This window comes from Choloepus didactylus, chromosome 3, assembly GCF_015220235.1.
Source record: "Choloepus didactylus isolate mChoDid1 chromosome 3, mChoDid1.pri, whole genome shotgun sequence".
Classification (NCBI taxonomy): Eukaryota; Metazoa; Chordata; class Mammalia; order Pilosa; family Megalonychidae; genus Choloepus; species Choloepus didactylus.
Window position 1 is genome coordinate 163,329,304 of NC_051309.1, and position 18,668 is coordinate 163,347,971.

The 18,668-nt window shown below is 31.8% G+C and overlaps 1 protein-coding gene across 3 annotated transcripts in view; it reads right to left on the reverse strand.

Moving 5' to 3' along the window:
* The window catches only part of LRBA (LPS responsive beige-like anchor protein), a 1,009,660-nt gene that overhangs the window by 70,568 nt on the left and 920,424 nt on the right, over positions 1-18,668 (reverse strand). For all 3 annotated transcript variants that reach the window (XM_037830797.1, XM_037830798.1, XM_037830799.1), the window contains one exon: positions 11,129-11,296. In XM_037830797.1, the coding sequence (XP_037686725.1) occupies positions 11,129-11,296 (168 nt within the window). The remainder of the gene's footprint in view (positions 1-11,128; positions 11,297-18,668) is intronic.

Genomic DNA, 18,668 nt, shown 5'->3' on the forward strand with positions numbered 1-18,668 from the left:
TTTAAACTGTGTCATGGAAAGAAGCAATCATTTGGTCAATCCTTCATTTGGTAAGAATTAGCCTATTTTCTCAAAAATATTTTTGAGAAAGCACTGTGAAAGAACATTGAAATGAGGAACAGTGAAGGATTAGATGATTAGATGACATGATCCTTGACTTCAGGAACTTATAGCCCTGAAAGACAAAATATGCAGACACATACACACACAATCTTTGGAGAGAAATAAGACAATAATGCTTCTTTCACCAATAATGAAAACTAAAAGCAGTAATTTATTCTAAGTAAACTTCCTCATCTTTGTTAGAAATAAAACAAAGTTGCTATTCTGAACATTTAGAAATCTGTCATACTTTCAAACAATTTTATAGGTGTTTCAAGTCTATGCAATTTTTTTTTTTTCATTTTAGCCATTCTAGAGGCTGAAATTTAGTTTAAAATTTAGAGAACAAATATTTGTCACTTGATTTGAGGCTACTCTTCACCCTTCCAATTTAAAATGAAGATGGTGCTTGAAGGAAGGAAGGTTTCTTGGCAAAAGCCATCAGCTTAACAGAATGGCTCATTATTCCTTAGGTAGTTGGTAGAAAAAAATCGTAAAAACATGAATACTTGGCTTTATGCCCTTGGGCATATAATTTAACTACACTTATTTAACTAATAGGTCTGCAATAAGCATAATAACCAGCAAAATATAAAGATTAGATTCACTGACAACTTTGATGCTTATTCAGTTGACTAAGAGAAACTCTGTCTGACAATTGTGGTTTTGATACACAAAAAAGTATGGCATAATTGTATGCTATTTTTAAATGTAGATTTTCAATTAAATCTTGACTAATCCTTATGGTTTATTTGGCTTTTCATTGTACAGTTCCTGCCCTGCACTGTGTCAAATATGCCATCTGTGTAACATACTTCTGGCCAGAGATGCTTCAGGATTATTTCTACAACACTTTGAATTGTGGATGCATGAAATCTTAACTATTGTATTCAATGCTTCTCATTTAATACACTGCTACAACCATTGTAATCATGTTGTCTACTCTTAAAGTCCACCACAGTCACAACAAAGATTCATGCCCCACCTGCTTAAAACAGGCTTAGAGACAACTCCCCCAACTATTTAACAAATGTTAACAATGCTATAAATACCAATTGTGTTTATACTTTCTGAAAGATTCACTGCAGCCAGTGTTCTGCAGCAGTGTTAGAGCTGAAATAAGCTGTTGACTCCCACCATGAGAGTGATTGAATTCTAAGCCAAAAATGCTTTTCCTTGGATAAGATATCTGATTTGCTACTGCTGTCATGAAACTGGGGTCATGTAAACTTAACACTGCTGCTGCTTCTTTTGGAAAACAGACCTTCCCAGAGTGATTATGTGTTGCTAAAACAGCATTTGGAAGGATAAATTTGGAAGAGAGAAAACCAACCAATGACACTAAACATAGCTTAAGAAAAATTTTATTTTCATGTTATGAGACCCACTGTATATAATTCATTAAACTGATCGATATCATGGCTCTCCCCTTTTCGCCATTAAGATAAGTAAATACAGCACAATTTGATTATAGGGAATTAATAACTTTCATTAATTCCTGAACTCACACTGTATTTGCTTGAAAAGTAGAGGAGAGAATGGCACTTCCAGAGAAAATGTGGAATTTGTAGCAATGTGCAAAATGTAAAAGCATAGACAAGATTGTTCACTATTAATGTTCCTAGGCAACATCTACCTGCAGTGTATCTTTCAGCCTTTGAAGCCCTTCTCCCAACCTCCAGGCACACCACAGGACCCTCCTTCACCCCCGACACAGTGGTTGCTTCAGAATCTGTGCTGTCTCTGTACTTTCCTTTTTTTTTTGTACTTTCCCTTTTATCAAAACCCATTATCAAATCCTTTTCACAGGCAACTGAATGGCTGGAAAGGACTGTTTATAAAAAAAAAAAAAAGAGATTTGTAACCAAATAAATTATCTCTAATGGTGGGATTTCAAGCATTAGTAAAAGGCTACTAGGTGATGAATTCTGTGACAGAGGCTTTTTTTCTGCATATATGAACTACATCAAATAGGAACTGGTATAGCACATGACTCTCCTGTTAGGTTAATAAAGTCCACATTTGGGGAAAGAGGTCTTCCATTCTTTTACTTTATACTTTTGTGATTTTAAAGCCCTATGTATAACTAGTTATTTAACATATACATACACACAGCCAAATAGTGAACCCAAGGTTCAAGAGTCCACTAATCTTAAAACAAAAGCCTTCTTGCTTTTAGACAATAATCATAAGTACCACAATTAACCATGATATATCTAAGATATTTCACCTAAAGTAGAAGTGATCTTTTTGGTCCTCAAATATGATGGATGGGGAAAATGAAGAAATAAAATCCAATTGCTAAAAAGTATGAAAAAAATCATTGGTTAAATAAAAAACAAATTAAGAGATTGGAGCTGATTTTGTTTCTGAGTGAGATTAAAGTTAAGAAATTCTGTTTTCCTTTGTCCCTAACAAAGTTACATGAAGGCCATTAGGCACAGTCACTACTCTGGCAACAATGAATGTTGAGAACATTGTCAGAAATCAGTAAGTGATATCTGAAAGACCTCTGAACAATCAAAAATGAAGTCAGTAATCCTTAGTCTCATACTAACATATATCACTTGTTCAGATGTTCAAACAGAGACTATTTTAACCCTCAAAAGAGAGCACTGTAGGATATTTTTTTTTCCTACTGACTTTAAAGAGAAACAATCTTCAGAATATAGAAAGGTGGCAAATGAAAGAATTTCAAGATCTCTCTAAAAAGAGATGATCAAAAAAATTTTGGTGCTTGTAATATCAGACTTTTCCTCTGCATGTACCTATAAAATTTTTATTTTTTTATGATTCATAACATGATTTTTCACTTTAATATGTTAAAACATATTTCCATAACAATACTTATAGATTGATAGAAATATTTTTGATGATGTATACTATTCCACTGTAAGGCTTTACCAACATTTATTTAACCAGTTCTCTATTGTTGGACATGTATGCTATTCTTCCTTTTTTTTTTTTCTGTTATGAACAGCTATATAATTGAACATACTTTTTGCATACGTTTTGCATAGGCATTTACTCTGTTTAAAGTCTAAGTAAATACTACATGATTGTTTTAAAAATTGACAGAGATTATTATAATATTTCAGCATTATCAAATATATGACACTTTTTCCATACCCTCACCAACATTAGGAATTGCCATTATTTTTAATCTTGGTTACTTTAATAGGCAAAAATGCTTCCTTGTTTTAAATTGAATTTCATGGATTACTAGTGAAGATGTATTATTTTTCACATGTGATGTGTATTTCATCTTTTTGTAAATTATTCTGGTCTTTTGTTTTTGAGATGTACATAAACTTCAATTTTCATTTAGCCAAATATATCAATTTCCTTAATGATTTTTGGTTTTGATGTCAGCCTAACAAAGGCTTTCCCCATTCTAAGATTTTAAAACTATTTCCCCCAATTTTCTTCTAAGTTCTGTAGTTTCACTTTTTATATTTATGTAATCTTCATTCCAAACAAATATATTTAATTCATTTTAAATTTCTTTCACTTTACCTTTAATTTAGTTCTATTAAATCTTGTTCTTTGGTTTCTCAGGCAATTACAGTATAGTATAGTACAATAACTAATATAAATAATTATAAAATCTACAGTCACTAAATATTTCTTCACGTCCCACTCATTCTCTTATACTGCAATATGGTCTCCACCCCCTCATACTTCCACTAAATTTTTCTTGCTAAAATGACCAGTAACCTCCTAAACTAATCCAATACTCTCATTCTTTTTGGAACAGTCTTACCTTAGTTGTTCCCTACCGCTTCCAGGCATATCTCTCATGGCTTTTTGCACCCATTCTTCTTTTTTCTCATTGTATATCCTAAGGGCCTATCTTTAATTTTCTTTTTATTTTAACTATTCCCAAAGACAGAGTTCATCTACTTCCATCAAAACACTGATGATGACCCCAAAGTCTAGATATTCAACCAGTGCTTTACTTTACTTGAAATACAAATCTCGGAGTGCCAAGTGAACGCCAATACCTTCGTGTCCTATTCTTTCATGTCCTACAAGGGCCTAAAACTCACTATGTCCATAACTGAACTTATTACTATCGTTCCAAAACTTGCTCACTATAAATTCTGCAAGTGAAATTCATCACCGTTTATTCAGTCAAAGATTCATCCCAAACATCTCCAACTCTTCTCCCTCCATTTTCCCCACATCTAATCAGTTGTTACCTTCTGGCAATTCCAATTCCATAATTGGTTTTATGTATAAATTTAAAAAGTTACTAGTACTAATACCATATGGTTAGATTTTAGCAAAATACTTAAGCATCAAAAATAGTAACTCTATTACAATATTATTAGATTTTATTTTGAGTTAAGAGATGAGCATTCTTAGAGCGTCAATCTCCAATTCCTTCTCTCCAAAGGCCTAATTCCAATGGACCTTTTGGTCAACTGAAATAAGTAACACTGAGTTTAGCAGCTACATTTCAGTTTTCCATAAAGGCATTCCATAATTTTAGCACAGATAACCATAACTGACAGTATTCATTTAACAAAGGCATTTTACTACTGCAGTATAGTATTGTGTTTTGAGATTATTGTTAAAGACAGTGTAACAGAAAGAAGAAATTCTGAAATTTCTGCAATGTACTATAAAGCAAACAATAGATGACTGGTTTCACTTTAATTTTCTTATCACTCAATAAAATAGATTAAGATGCCTGCCTTTATCTTTAGCCACCGTAATCTCTCAGTCCACTTAATCCTCTCTGTCTTGAGGCTGGTTTTGTTTTGCTTTCTCCGATAACTAAAGTAATATATGATCACTGTAGAAATTTTTTAAAAATAAAACATAAATAACACATTATATTCCATCTCCACTGCTATTATTAGCTAGCAAGGCTGAGTTTGTGAAGACAGAAAAGTAAAAATTGTGTGAGTAAATGCCTGGACATTCTAACATGCTTCAGAGTTATCAAACCAAAATTTTAGAAAAAAATACCAAGTTTTGTTCTAAAAGGAATGAGGAAGAGGAGAATTGTAGTATTATCTTTACAAATAATTATAATTTGCCAGAAAATCACTGTTTTCCAAGAAAGTATGACTTAAATAGCTGTATTCTCTTTTAATTTTAAATTGAATATATTTCTAATTATTTAACAGAAATCAACAAGTAAATATAATTTACCTTAACTAATTCCTTTTAGTAATGTATTTATATAATGAAGTAGACGTAAGTATTCCAAGGGACTACTATGACAAAGAGGAATACAAAGACAAAATAAAAAAAATTATACACAAAACAGTAACTAATTTATGTAAAACATATGCTTTATCTGATATATATTATATACTGTATCAATATTATATATACATATGCACATGGGAAGGCTCTACATAAATTCACAGTTACATTCCCCATGTATTACATAATTCTCATATTAACATTTTCCCTTAAGACTTACTTTAGATTTTATAATTCCAGTCATTTATTTTATAGGTAGATTCTATTAAAAGTCAAAGTTTTTTAACTTGTATTTAAAATTTTATTAAAGGTTTGTTACCAAGGGAAGAATATTTTTTTTTAATGTATGGAAAAAAGAAAAAAAAATCACAGAATAGAGTTCAAAATGTACAAAGCTAGAGAAAATACACCCCAAATTTTCTGCGCCAGTTATAATGTGTGACCATAGGAAGAAAATGTATCCAAATTATGTACAGCAGTGTTTTGGTTGGAAATGGAGCTTTTCCCTGACCATGTGCAACATTCTTGAATGTTTTCAGATAGCTCAGAATAAAACCTAAATTTCCTACCTTCTAATATTTCTCTGTAGGGAAAAGAAAAAGCCTCCTCCGAACTGGTCATTGTTTACCTCTAGATCATCATTCAACATGCTAATTCACTCAATGAATATTTATTTAGCACCTCTTCTGTGCCAGGCACTGCTTTAGGTGCTGAAGAAAGAGTAGTGAGCAAGATTAACAAGATCCTTGTTCTCAGTTCCAGTAGGGGAATACAGACAACAAGAAACAATCAAGAAAGCATCAGGTACTGACACTGTGGAGAAAATGAAAGGGGGTGGGCTGTTTTAAAATGGGTATTGAAGAATAGAAATAGAGTGCATGGCCTCCAAATCAACTGAGAAAGAAAATCGAAGAAGAAAAACAACAAAACAAACTAGACCAAAATCTGTCTATTCAAAGAAACACCAAAAAGGAGAAAGGAAAAAAAACCTAAAAAATCGGGACAAAATATGCATGCTGTCTCTCTCTCATCTCTCTCTCTTTCACTCACATACACACAAACATACACCCATACACACACATACATAGACACACTAATATGGTAGAAAAACTCCAAATATATCTATATCTGTAATCACAATAAATATCAATGTACTAAATTCTCCAGTTACAAGAAAACAGTTGTCAGAATGTAGTACAAATACAAAATCCAGATGTATGTTGTTTAAAAAAGAAACACCTAAAACATAAAGCCACAGAAGGGTTGAAAATAAAAGGATGGAAAAAGAAATACCATGCAAATACCTAATCAATAGAAAGATTCAACTTTAAGGCATTAAGCCTTCATATAGAAAAAGAAAATAACTATGATAAAAAGTTTAATTCACCTAGAATATATAACAACCCTAAACTTTTTTTTTAAATCTTCATTTTATTGAGATATATTCACATACCACGCAGTCATACAAAACAACTCGTACATTCGATTGTTCACAGTACCACAACATAGTTGCACATTCATCACCTAAACCAATCCCTGACACCTTCATTAGCACACACACAAAAATAACAAGAACAATAATTAAAGTGAAAAAGAGCAATTAAAGTAAAAAAGAACACTGGGTGCCTTTGTCTGTTTCCTTCCCCTATTTTTCTACTCATCCGTCTATAAACTAGACAAAGGGGAGTGTGGTCCTTATGGCTTTCCCAATCCCATTGTCACCCCTCATAAGCTACATTTTTATACAATTGTCTTCGAGATTCATGGGTTCTGGACAACCCTAAACTTTTAAGACACGGTAACAACATAATTTCAAAATATATTAATTTAAAAACTGACAGAAATATAGGGAAATACTGACAAATCCACTAGAACAGAAGATTTTAACATACTTCTTTTAGGAATTGATAGATCAAATAAGCAAAAAATTATTAAGGATAGAAAAGATTTGAAGGACCCAAATACATCTTGATTTGAGATGTATAGCAACATCTACCTAAGAATTGTGAACACCCATTGTTTTTCAAGTACAAATGGGACTTGTATGAAAATTGGCCATGTCAGTCAAGTCACAAAAGATTTCGAAAAATCTGTATCATCTGTATCACATTCTTTAACTTTAAATCAAGTTAGAAATTAAGAAAAAGGATAAGTGATAAAGGTAAGCCCTCTCTTAGGACTTCTGGATAAGTAAGGATATAACATTGTTTTAGAAACCATATCTGTAAATAAAATTATATTATAGATATATGAGAAATCATTTAAGGAAAATATTTATGTTAAACCTTTATAAAAGGAAAAAATATTTTGTAAAATAAATATTCAACCCATCATGTATTTTGTCAATACTATTTTTTATAAATAAAAACATTTTGCTCATATCTAGGCTTTAAATCCAATTATCCTAATTATTCCCTCTTTTTAAAATTTCTCATTTTAATGGTTTTTAGTTTTTTTGAAATGGTGTTAGGAAGGTTTGATAAGATTGTATTTGAAAGAAGAAAAGTGAACAAGCCACACTAAATTCAGCAGAAAATTGTCTCTTGTCTCTAAAAGAATGCATGTAAGGCTAGGGAAAATGGAGTAGATTAAAAAATGGCACAGGGCAGAGAGAAAGGGGAAAAAAATAATATCAAAGAAATACAGAAATGAAGAGGAGTAAAGAAATCTGTTACAATAAATATCTGAAGATAAGAATGTTATATATCCTTGAGTTGGGGGTCATAACATATTGAAAAAAATGAGAATGCATTTTCCTGTATTATAAGCCCCTTTCTGCCTTCCTTATCTACTTATTTATCCTAGATCTACATTTCTTCATTTCAACCACAACCCTTTAACAATCTTGTCAACCACACTTCCATTCTCAATCCTTTTTAATACTTTCCACCATACCACCATGGCAAAATTCCACCTCTCTCTCTCTATATATATATATAATATAATATTTCATAACATGCTTAAAATAATTTTTTCTCATGTGTGATTTATGTAAATGCAGATATAATTGTATATTGATAACCCAGCTGTTTTCTAAAAATTAAAAACAACATAAAAGTTTAATGTGCTGCAGGCTGTTTCTCTGATTATTCTTCCTCCTATCATTATCATTGTATCATTTAATGCATTTTATATTTATTTTTATGTATTTATTTTATTTTTATGATCACTTACTATGCCATATGTATTAACCATTCAGAGGTTTAAAAAAAATCACTCTAGAATAGAAACTTTGTCAAGAGGAGTGGAGCTTTCTCCAAGTAGTAGGTGAATGATTTGCATGTAGGCAACTTGCCTCTGTGTATGAGAGTGCAAACATATAAATGTTCCAAATCGAGGTAAGTGTATAGTAATGAACACAAATAAGTAACAGCAGAGCTAATGGACAGAAGTGAGTTTGCTTTTAATACTAGCAAGACACAAATCTATCCTGGCACCATTATTGTGATGTTGCAGAGAGAATGCATTAACATAAGTCAAGTGGAAGAACAAATGTGTTATCAGTGTTCTTAAAGCACCTTAGAGGAACAAGATTCTGAAGAAAAGATGGATATGGTCTGGAGATGAACAAGATTCTGAAGAAAAATGGGTGTGGTCTGCAGATTGGGGATTAAATTAGGAGATACCAACGGACAAGGCTTTACAAGTGGCAGGAGACCTGTGACAAGACTTGACTTGGAGACTGTATCTGGCATAGGGGTTATAGGCAGGCACTTGGCCAACAGCAGAGCAGTGGGGCTGCCTCCCTGACTCTCCTTGTGTAGCTTTACCCCAATCCCAAAATTTTGAAAAACAATGTTTATGAAGAGAAAGAGAGAGATTATCATCTCCCAAAGAGTGCCTTACACTCAAAGTCACTCTGTATCCCATACCGAGCTATTTTCTTCATAGCACAAATCACTAACTGAAATTATATTCTTTATTGTTTATTTTCTGTGTACTCCATTGAAGACTTTGTCTGCCTTTGTCTGACTGTCTTGCTGATCTCTTTATTTTTAAAACCTTGAACAAAATGAGTATTTTTTTGATTAAATGAATTAATGAGAGAATGCATTTTCCTGTATTATAAGCCCCTTTCTGCCTTCCTTATCTACCTGATTTATCCTAGATCTACATTTCTTCATTTCAACCACATCCCTTTAATAATCTTGTCAACCACACTTCCATTCTCAATCCTTTTTAATACTTCCCACCATAACACCATGGCAAAATTTCACCTCTCTCTCTCTCTCTCTCTCTCCATTTATACATACATAAGAGGTTGAAGAGTAACTACTTGGGGGTTCAGGGAAGAAAAAAAAGTCAAAAAACCAAAAAATTTCCTCCAACTCTAAGTTTTAAATAGTCTTTTGTAAATGAGGATCATGCAGAAATAATTGTTAAAAAGTTATTTGAAGTTACAAGGTGTTAGCTTAAGTGAAAGAACTAAATATAATTTAGTTCACACATATATTTTGCCTATTATCTAATGCCTAAATGGAGTATACCTAATCTCAAATATTCTACCAAGTTAATTTAACAAGCATTTTTTGTCTAAATGACTTATCACATGCCCTGAATTTGGCTTCAAAAAACATGTCACCAAAGACATACATGATAGACTTCTAGATGTCTGCTGTCCAATAAAATAACCACTAACCATGTCTATTTAAATTTAAATTAACCAAAATTAAACATGCAGTTCCTTAGTTGCACTAGCCACATTTCAAGTGCTATCGGACAGTGTAGGTAAAGAACATTTCCAACAATGCAGAAATTTCTAGGCTATAAAGTACCTAGTAAACCAGTAAACTTCTTCAGCAAATCATTGGTATGTATGAAGGGGACAGGTAGTCAATGAGGAATATAGACAAAGTGCCAATCACATTGAATGTCCTGCAAGGGAAACAACCAGATGATCGAATGTTTCACTTTTTAACTAGCTATGTGTAAAGATGAGGTTGAGTGCCATCCTTATTCAAGTAAATGTTGCATAAACTTTAATGAGTTGAAAAGTATAGCTGATTATATTATCTTGGACATACCAAGAGAGAATTCTTTTAAAAAAATACCTTCCCAGAATGGAAGAAATAAGTATTAAGTACATTTTCATAGCAAGTCTACAGAATACTATGGAATTTCAAAATTAAGAATGTGGAGATTAAACATAGCAATATAAAATATATATGCTATATAAAATGATAGATGATAAATTCAAATTTATACTATAATTTCAATCATGTAACAGCTATGTAGAGATATAGGTAACTACCACAAGGGAACATGAAAAAATGCTTATATTTGGTTGAAAAATTAGGGGCATTTAATAGAAAAAATTTAACACTATTCAAATACTGTCAAAACAGTAAAAAAGTAAATTGGTCTATGCCATTTTATTTCTAAGAATAAAATTATGCATTGTTTTGTAACATCCTCTGCATGTTACACTAACCTCAATTTCATATACAAAACCTTATGTATGTTCTGTGTCATGTCAATTGCTGCTCTAATAAGATAAAATGCTCCCTGGAAGGAGTATTTTCATCAAACTGAAAGCTTGGAGGAGTCTTTAGAAGTTCACCTAGGCCAGCTTCTGCCTCCATTGAAAAGGCTCTCATTTTATATTGAGTCAAACATTTTGTTGGCAAGAAGCTCTGTATTCGAGTCCCAGCCAGGGTCACTGATTCTGTGAATCTGCTAAAGTCACTTCACCCATCTGGTTTCATTTTCTTTAACAGTGAAAGGAAAGGAGAGGGAAGATGCTCCCTTGTACCTTCTAGTCTAACGATACCTGATTATAAGATTCTGTCTCAGTTAGAGAACTTACCTCTCTCAATATAGGATCAGTTATTGAATTCAGATTGACAGCTCCTTCATAGGTCAGGTAATAGAATACATTGAGGGATCGGACAGCCTCTGGTCCTTGCTGTTTATAGCCAAAAATGAGATCAATCCATTGATGAAGCTGGCAGGAAACAAATTCACTCTCCAGGGCCTGAAAAGGGGGATAGATCATATTATTATGCTAAATTGTATTTTTAAAAAATAAAGAGAAATTTAGAATAAGCAGTAACTTTTGAACACTAAATTTACTGTGAACAAAGACTAAAAAAAAAAAGTTCTATTCTCTAGTCCTACTTTCTACCATAATCTATTCCCCTTTGTTTATAATTAGTGACTCTCCAGCACTTTTCACACTGAATTGCAATAGCCTGCTTTAATTTCAGTATTCTTTCATTGGACTGGAAGCTCTGTGAAGGCCAGGACTGGGTCTGCCTTGGTTTCACTTGTAATTCAGGACCTGACAGGGACTCAATTTATGTCTCAAAGAAAGGAGGTCATATAAAAGTAAAGGCTACTGTGGGAAAGAAAAGAGGAAAACATGAAATGTTTACTATTCACTTGAAATATTTATATTTTTTCTAGAGTTAAAATATTTCAGTGTCAATTACAAAAACTGTTCCAAGATTATTTGTGGATTTCAATTGAGTTTGTATTGCTAACACATTAGATTTTGAGGGGGGGTTATTTATAGTTACCGATTCACTACTTTAGGTATTAATACCAAATCATACCAAATATTTAATACCATTAACATAATAGTATCCAACAAATTATGAATGAACATAATCACATTCAGCGGAAATGCTGGGCACAGGATCCACTTCCTATACATCATTACATTCCTGGTTACTGGCATTGTGTTAAAACACAATAGGTACAAATATATGTTTGCTAAATCAAGTTAAGTTATGAATATGAAAGTTTAAAAACTGGAGGCTTAATTTTTTAGAAGGATAGTCACATTTATACTATGTAATATTGTCTGCAATTATTACAACATAAAAGTTTCATATTGTGGACTAGTTTACCAATAAATAATGCTATTCAAAATCACAGAGCTCTCAAACTCTGTAGCTTAATTAAATGTATACAAAGTTATATCTCATAATGTATCTCAGGGAAATAAATTCGTATTTTTAGGGTAATAAATGAGTGATATATTTGCAGTGTGCCTTGTTGCTAAGTTGTCAATATTATAAGAAGAGATCTGTAGTTTTAAAACAAAATTAACTAAGTAAAAGCAGACATTGAGATATAGACCATCTCATGACAAAAAACATTACTATTAGTTCACCAGTATAGTCTGTGTAAATACATGTTTTATTAAAATGCATGCCTATGAATAAGGAAGACATTCATGGGTAAGTACAAATAATATAATATTTCCTTCAATTAATAATGTTTAACATGGCTTCACAATATATAGCATACTATCAAATATAAACAATAATTCTGTAAATAAAACTCTAGACAATTGTCATTTTCTAAAGTATACCTGAAATGAAATATGCCTAAAATATTTAATTTAATGAGTTTCAATTCTGCAAGTTATTGTTTTAGACATCTGTTGTAAAGCCCACATTTACAAATTTAGTAAACAGCTAAAAGAGCACAAAACTGCTTGATATTTTATTTTAAATCAGAAAGGACTTGTAATAACTTCCCATTTTAACTACATGAATTTAAAATTCATCTAAAAATCCTGGAACTGTCACTTCTGAGCCTTTTGGCTAAGATTAAGTGTAAAAATCCAGAACTACTAATGTAAGTTGCATACAAAAATGATAGGTTTGTTTCATTAACTTGGGCCTGGGGGAGGGGTGGGAGGTGGTGGGGGCCATGTTTAAAGTGACACATAAAAACAGCAATTGTCTTAATTTGTGTGCAGTGCACTTCACACAAAAGCTCTAAATATGTTCAAATTAGAGCAAGCTGCTTGATTGTCATTGCAGTCTCATGTCACATTAATGCATGACAAACATTAAACCATACACTTAAATGGCAATTTATATCATTTAAATGTTTACTGCCAGACTAGCTCATCACTCATTTAAATGTGACTTTCTGACAGCTAATTTCAGTTAATTTTCTCCAATTCACTTAATTAGAACTTTCAATCAGGGAAAGACCTATACTTATCTTCTAGCTTACATCCTTTTTGGTTGTTTGAAATCTTAGTTATAAACTGCTGAAAAGATCTATTATAATAGATTAGCATCTAATATCTCTGAGTCTACAAAAAAAGCATGACTATAGCAAGCAAACTCACAGTGTATACTCGTAGAAAGGACCCAGACTTATTTATGTAAATAATACTCTTGCCAGTAGTTTAAATAAAAAACATTTAGTTCATACACACACACTATTGAAACAATAAAAAAATCTGCATCCAAGCTAATTAAAAATTAATGATTTCAAAATTGTTTAATAAGATAAAACAGTCAGGAGTCTCCAGAGTGTCCATGGTATTGTGATTTGAGACTATAAAATTTTAGAAGGCTCAGCAAATGACAAAGTACAAATGAATTTTCTAATTATTAAAGCTCTAAAAACTAGGACAATTTTATACGTCATCAAAAAAAAAAAAGAATTGTGAGATTTTTTTAATGATGATCACTTCTTTATACACATCCAAAATGGTAAAGTTGGTTAGATTTAGATGATTGAACCTTTACATCGTGACAGTACATCAGAATTTTAAGCAAGAGTGCCAGAATGAAAGATGCTGTATGGTCACATTATGCCCTGACAGCACATGCAGAGATAACCACAGTACTATGGTTCAGACTTCCCCTTACATTGCCAAACTAGTCAATCCATACAGAGTTGACCAGTAATAGGTGAATTATTGGTGACACCTTTTCCATAGACTGATAAACACATTACTTTCATGAATACAGGCTATAAATAAATTGCAAATAAATAGATAATCTCATTAGTCATTCTTCAAGCATCTCTTGTGTTATATCAAAGCTTTAAAAAGGAGCCCAAAAGAACAACTGCTATGGATATAAAAGTATTCCCAAAGGTTTTGAAATAATTTCATTATAAAGTCAGTTCAGGACTTGAATGTCCTTTTGATAATCAACTGCCTACCCAAAAATATAAAATAACAAACAAATGGTGTTATTAAAGGATGGGGGGGAAGGACAACCAGGAGGAAATTGAGAGGAAAAAATTCAAATAGAAAATAATTCAAAACAAAATACCCTGGGATTATGTCTTATAATCTCTCTTTCTGATATTCAAAAACATGTCATAAAATCTATACTAAAATATTCATAATTCTATAAAATCCCTTTTTTATGTATTAAGGTTTTTTTTTTTTTAAAAAAACATTCCTTATACTTATTTAGACCACATTTTTTAGTCACAAAAAATTAAAAACAAGCCAGTGAAATACTAAGCATTTGAGATTTTTCAAAGCCTTTAAGACAGACAGTCCTCATTAAGATTGGAGTTAAATACGGTTTGCAGCTAGGGGATAGTAACATTCTTCCTGTGCTGCTCTCAAACCTAACCAATCAATTGTTAGTACTCCCCTAGCAGGGTGAATACATTATTTACATCCAATGTGTGCTTTGAGTAAAATTTGTAAGAAAGAAAATCCACTAAAATGTCCAACACTATACAATAATATTCAATTCATCTGAGTTATTATAAAATAAATCAGTGACTAATGTCCAATTGTTAAGGATCAAACAAGACTATGAAAAGACTATCATATGAAGCCTCACACAAATTGTCAATCCAATCCAGGGGGACTCATATTAGTCTTGACAAACTGTCTTGGGGCTGATATCTGTTTTTTTTAATGAGATCTATTAGGCAGAGACTAAAACACTTGAGATATGCTAAAAAGTACACTATACAGATGTCAAATACAAACACTTATTAGTAACTTTCATTTGTTTGGGTTGCATGCAGAACATCAACAAAATAAAGCTATACCATTACAAAGATAATAGTAAATTATTCATAAAAAACTCATTTGCATAACCCTGTGTCAGAAATAATTATAACATATATGAGTATATGTCTAATGATAAATCTCATGAAAGAATGCAATCTACATTTTCCTGAAACTAATCCATTAAAGAAATGAATTATTTATTGATAAAAAATATAAAAATTATTATTTCCATAGTGGAGTCAAACAATATGATAACTTACATAGAAATAGTTTGCCTTTTCCAAGAAATTCTATGCTATTTGCAGAATAAAAATACTTAAATAAAAGGCATTACTTTTAATACTGCATTTAGTTAATCTATACATCCTTTAAAAATACTATAATTTCCTCTTAATTTCAAACAATCAAATTTTCTTTAATATAAAAATTATGTAAAATCAAGAAAAATCAACTGCAATTAACAAAGGAAATTATTAGGTAATTATTTACTGCAAGACTTCTCCAGGAAACCCTATTTGTATATTACTTGTGTTTCTCATATGTGTAATTCCTAGATTAATGCTAACATTTATTTATATTTTTGCTAAATCTTATTCCATTCCATTTAAAAAAAGCAACCAAATAAAAGCTATCCATGGGATAAATGTGTTAAAAAATTATTGAACACTATTTACTAATTTAAGTATAAAAACAATCGCATAACCAGAAGAGAAGAGGCCTGCACAGCCAATAACACATTTTTGCACACCTAAACCACTACTTCCACACCCATTTCTGGGCTTCTGGAAGGCATGATTCAGTTCTGAGATACAAAGTGCCACAGCAATAAGTTTCAAATAAGAGAAAAAATCACTAATGTTCCTGACTTGATAAACATTTAGTTATAGGATGTATTTAATCATATTTTTAAGTTCCCAGGGAAAAAGAATAAAAAATTAGTTTTGTACATTTCTGATTGTACTTATAATCAAGAGTCTTAATTCATTTGGCTGTAGATAATGTTTTAAAGGAGTTAATGTCTGCATTGCAAGAATAGTGATATAACATTAAGAATTTGGAATTTTAAGTATTTTTCATTTTAAATACATGTAATACAGACTTCTTCCTGTGTGTGTGTGTGCGCGCGCGCACAGGCGTATACACACAAAGATTTAAAATGAACTGGTCTGTTATGTTTGCATGTGCTGGATTTCAAACACTAGTGGTAATGTTTCCTTAACATTGATATATGACCTTTGTAATTTACGTTGAAGAAAGCTGTTTTTTTCAGCCTAATTAGAACTGTTTCAAATTTTCCTGCTAAATATATGATATAAAGTCCTTTCAACTTTTTTTATTCTAGAGTTTCTTTCCATGTCAACTTTGTTCCAATCAAAATATGCTTTGAATTAAATGATTTTGATTGAATATGTGGATCACATTTCACTTCTAAGATTTAAAGTCCAAAAAGGAAAAGTTTAGCCTGTTCAAACAAAGCAAGAGCAGCCACTTTGCGGAAAGCTATTCACATTGAAGAAGACTGACAAATTGTTTGTGTGCACCATTAGGTCTAGTTTCTGCAATAGTTGCCAGATTTCCTGTCTCCCTAATAAGATACATTAACCCCTTAAATGCTGGCTCTGAATTTGCAGTGAATCTGCATAACTTTAGTGAATTTTTAATTTACCTGTAATTTCCTTCTATGCAAAAAATTTAAAGAAAATAAAGTTTGCTATCATGTTGTATCAAAATTTTCAAAAAACAAAGTTCAAAGAAAATAATTTTTTCATATTGAAAAGATACAAATTCATAACACAAATATGCTTTCCAAATGGGACTTGCCAAAAGTGATAAATCTACATCAACCCTCACATTTTAAAAAATGAATTAATTTAACCTATTTTAGAATTACTTTTTTCAGGTGAAACATGACAGTGTAACTACAATCTACTAACATGAACTTAAAGTCTCCCCTTACTGAATAAAAATAATCATAATGCTTCAGAAGCTCAAATGTTTATCTTAATATAAATGTATAGCAAAAATGTGAAACAAGGTTTTTACTTTTTTCAAAGAAAAGTTTAACTTATGAGGCTTAAAAGTATGTGTGCAGCTGTGACATAAAGAACAATAAGTCATGAATGCCAGGGGGTGGGAAAGAGGATCAAGAATTTATAGGAAAAAAATTGTAGGATGCTAAAAATAAAAATGATATCCGACAATTTAAAAAATGAAATTTAGTCAACAAAACATTGGTATCCAGGCTGAAAAGCAGATAGAGAAATCACTCAAGGAATTTTGTACTTCTAAACTGCCCTTGAACTGTTGGATTGAAGAGAGATCTTGGGGCTGGCAGCACACTGTTCATTTCTAATCAAAAGTGTGAGTATCCTATCTTGATTTAGCCATCAAGACCCAGTGCATCTTCTGGCAGAGGAATCATTCTGTCTACAATTGTTACTGTGTAGTTTCAAATGGACTAGTCGACCAGCTGTTATATATTTTACACACTGAAGGCCATGTTTCCTTTGAAATTCATAGTTTTAATCTCAGCTGAAGTCTGTATTGCTGTGTGCCAAGATCAAAAGGATTAGGCAAACTTGTACAATTACCCTCCTTTTCAGAGAGATGGTTTTTTGAATGTTTAAAATATGCCTATATGCTGACATTTTATCCAACTATTTTCTTTAGAAGCACAAAACATTCAAACATTTAATTAACATTTCCACCTTAGGTCACTCAATCTAAAATCTAGGAATTCATAATACACAGATATGCTAAACTAGTTATGGTAAAACATACTTAGAGAGATGGAGCTATTTTTTTAAAAATCCTAGTTTAGTAAGAAGGGATAGGGAATAATTGTAATTAAAGGATATACCCACCTATTTCTTCTATTATTTGTTTGTATTTTATGTGCCTTTGCTAAGAAAACAAATTACAGAGCTTACAATAATGCAAGCAAGACAAAATAAATTTATCATAAGAGAAGTGAGTTAATGCAAAAATAAGGCTAAGAAGGAGATAGCACATAAAAATAATGCCATGGAATTCTACAGACTTGTTAGAGGTGGGTCATGTATTTGGCATTACGCTTTCTAGGAGGCAGCAAAAAGAAAGAAAGACGAACACTTAGAAGAGTCAAAAATGACCATAATGTAAAAACTAACCAGATGGCCTGAAAAAAAAAAAAAAACATTATTTCTATTCCTGAGATAAGAAATTCCTCCCTTGGCAATATGATAGAATCCAGGTATGTGACTCTGAGGGACTGACTCAATCCTGGATAAATTTAAAGTATAGACAAATGGAGAGACTACATCTTCTTCAGACAATCCTTTATAAATAATATTTCTCTTAGATGAGACTTTGAATGGTAGGTTCTAGATTACACTCCATGACGAGAACCTGGAATATAGCCATTTTATTTTGTTAGCTAAATGCAGAGCTGCATGCTTCAACAGCAGCTAAACTGAGTCTCAGGATTAATAGCCTCTTAAAAATGTGAAGGGCATTAAGAGGAAGATACAAGCCTAGCCTGCAAGACAGGCCTATCTTTATTCAGAAGAGGTAGTGGACCATCATAACACAGGTCCAAGATTCTCCTCAGAAAGTAATTTTGGGTATACTT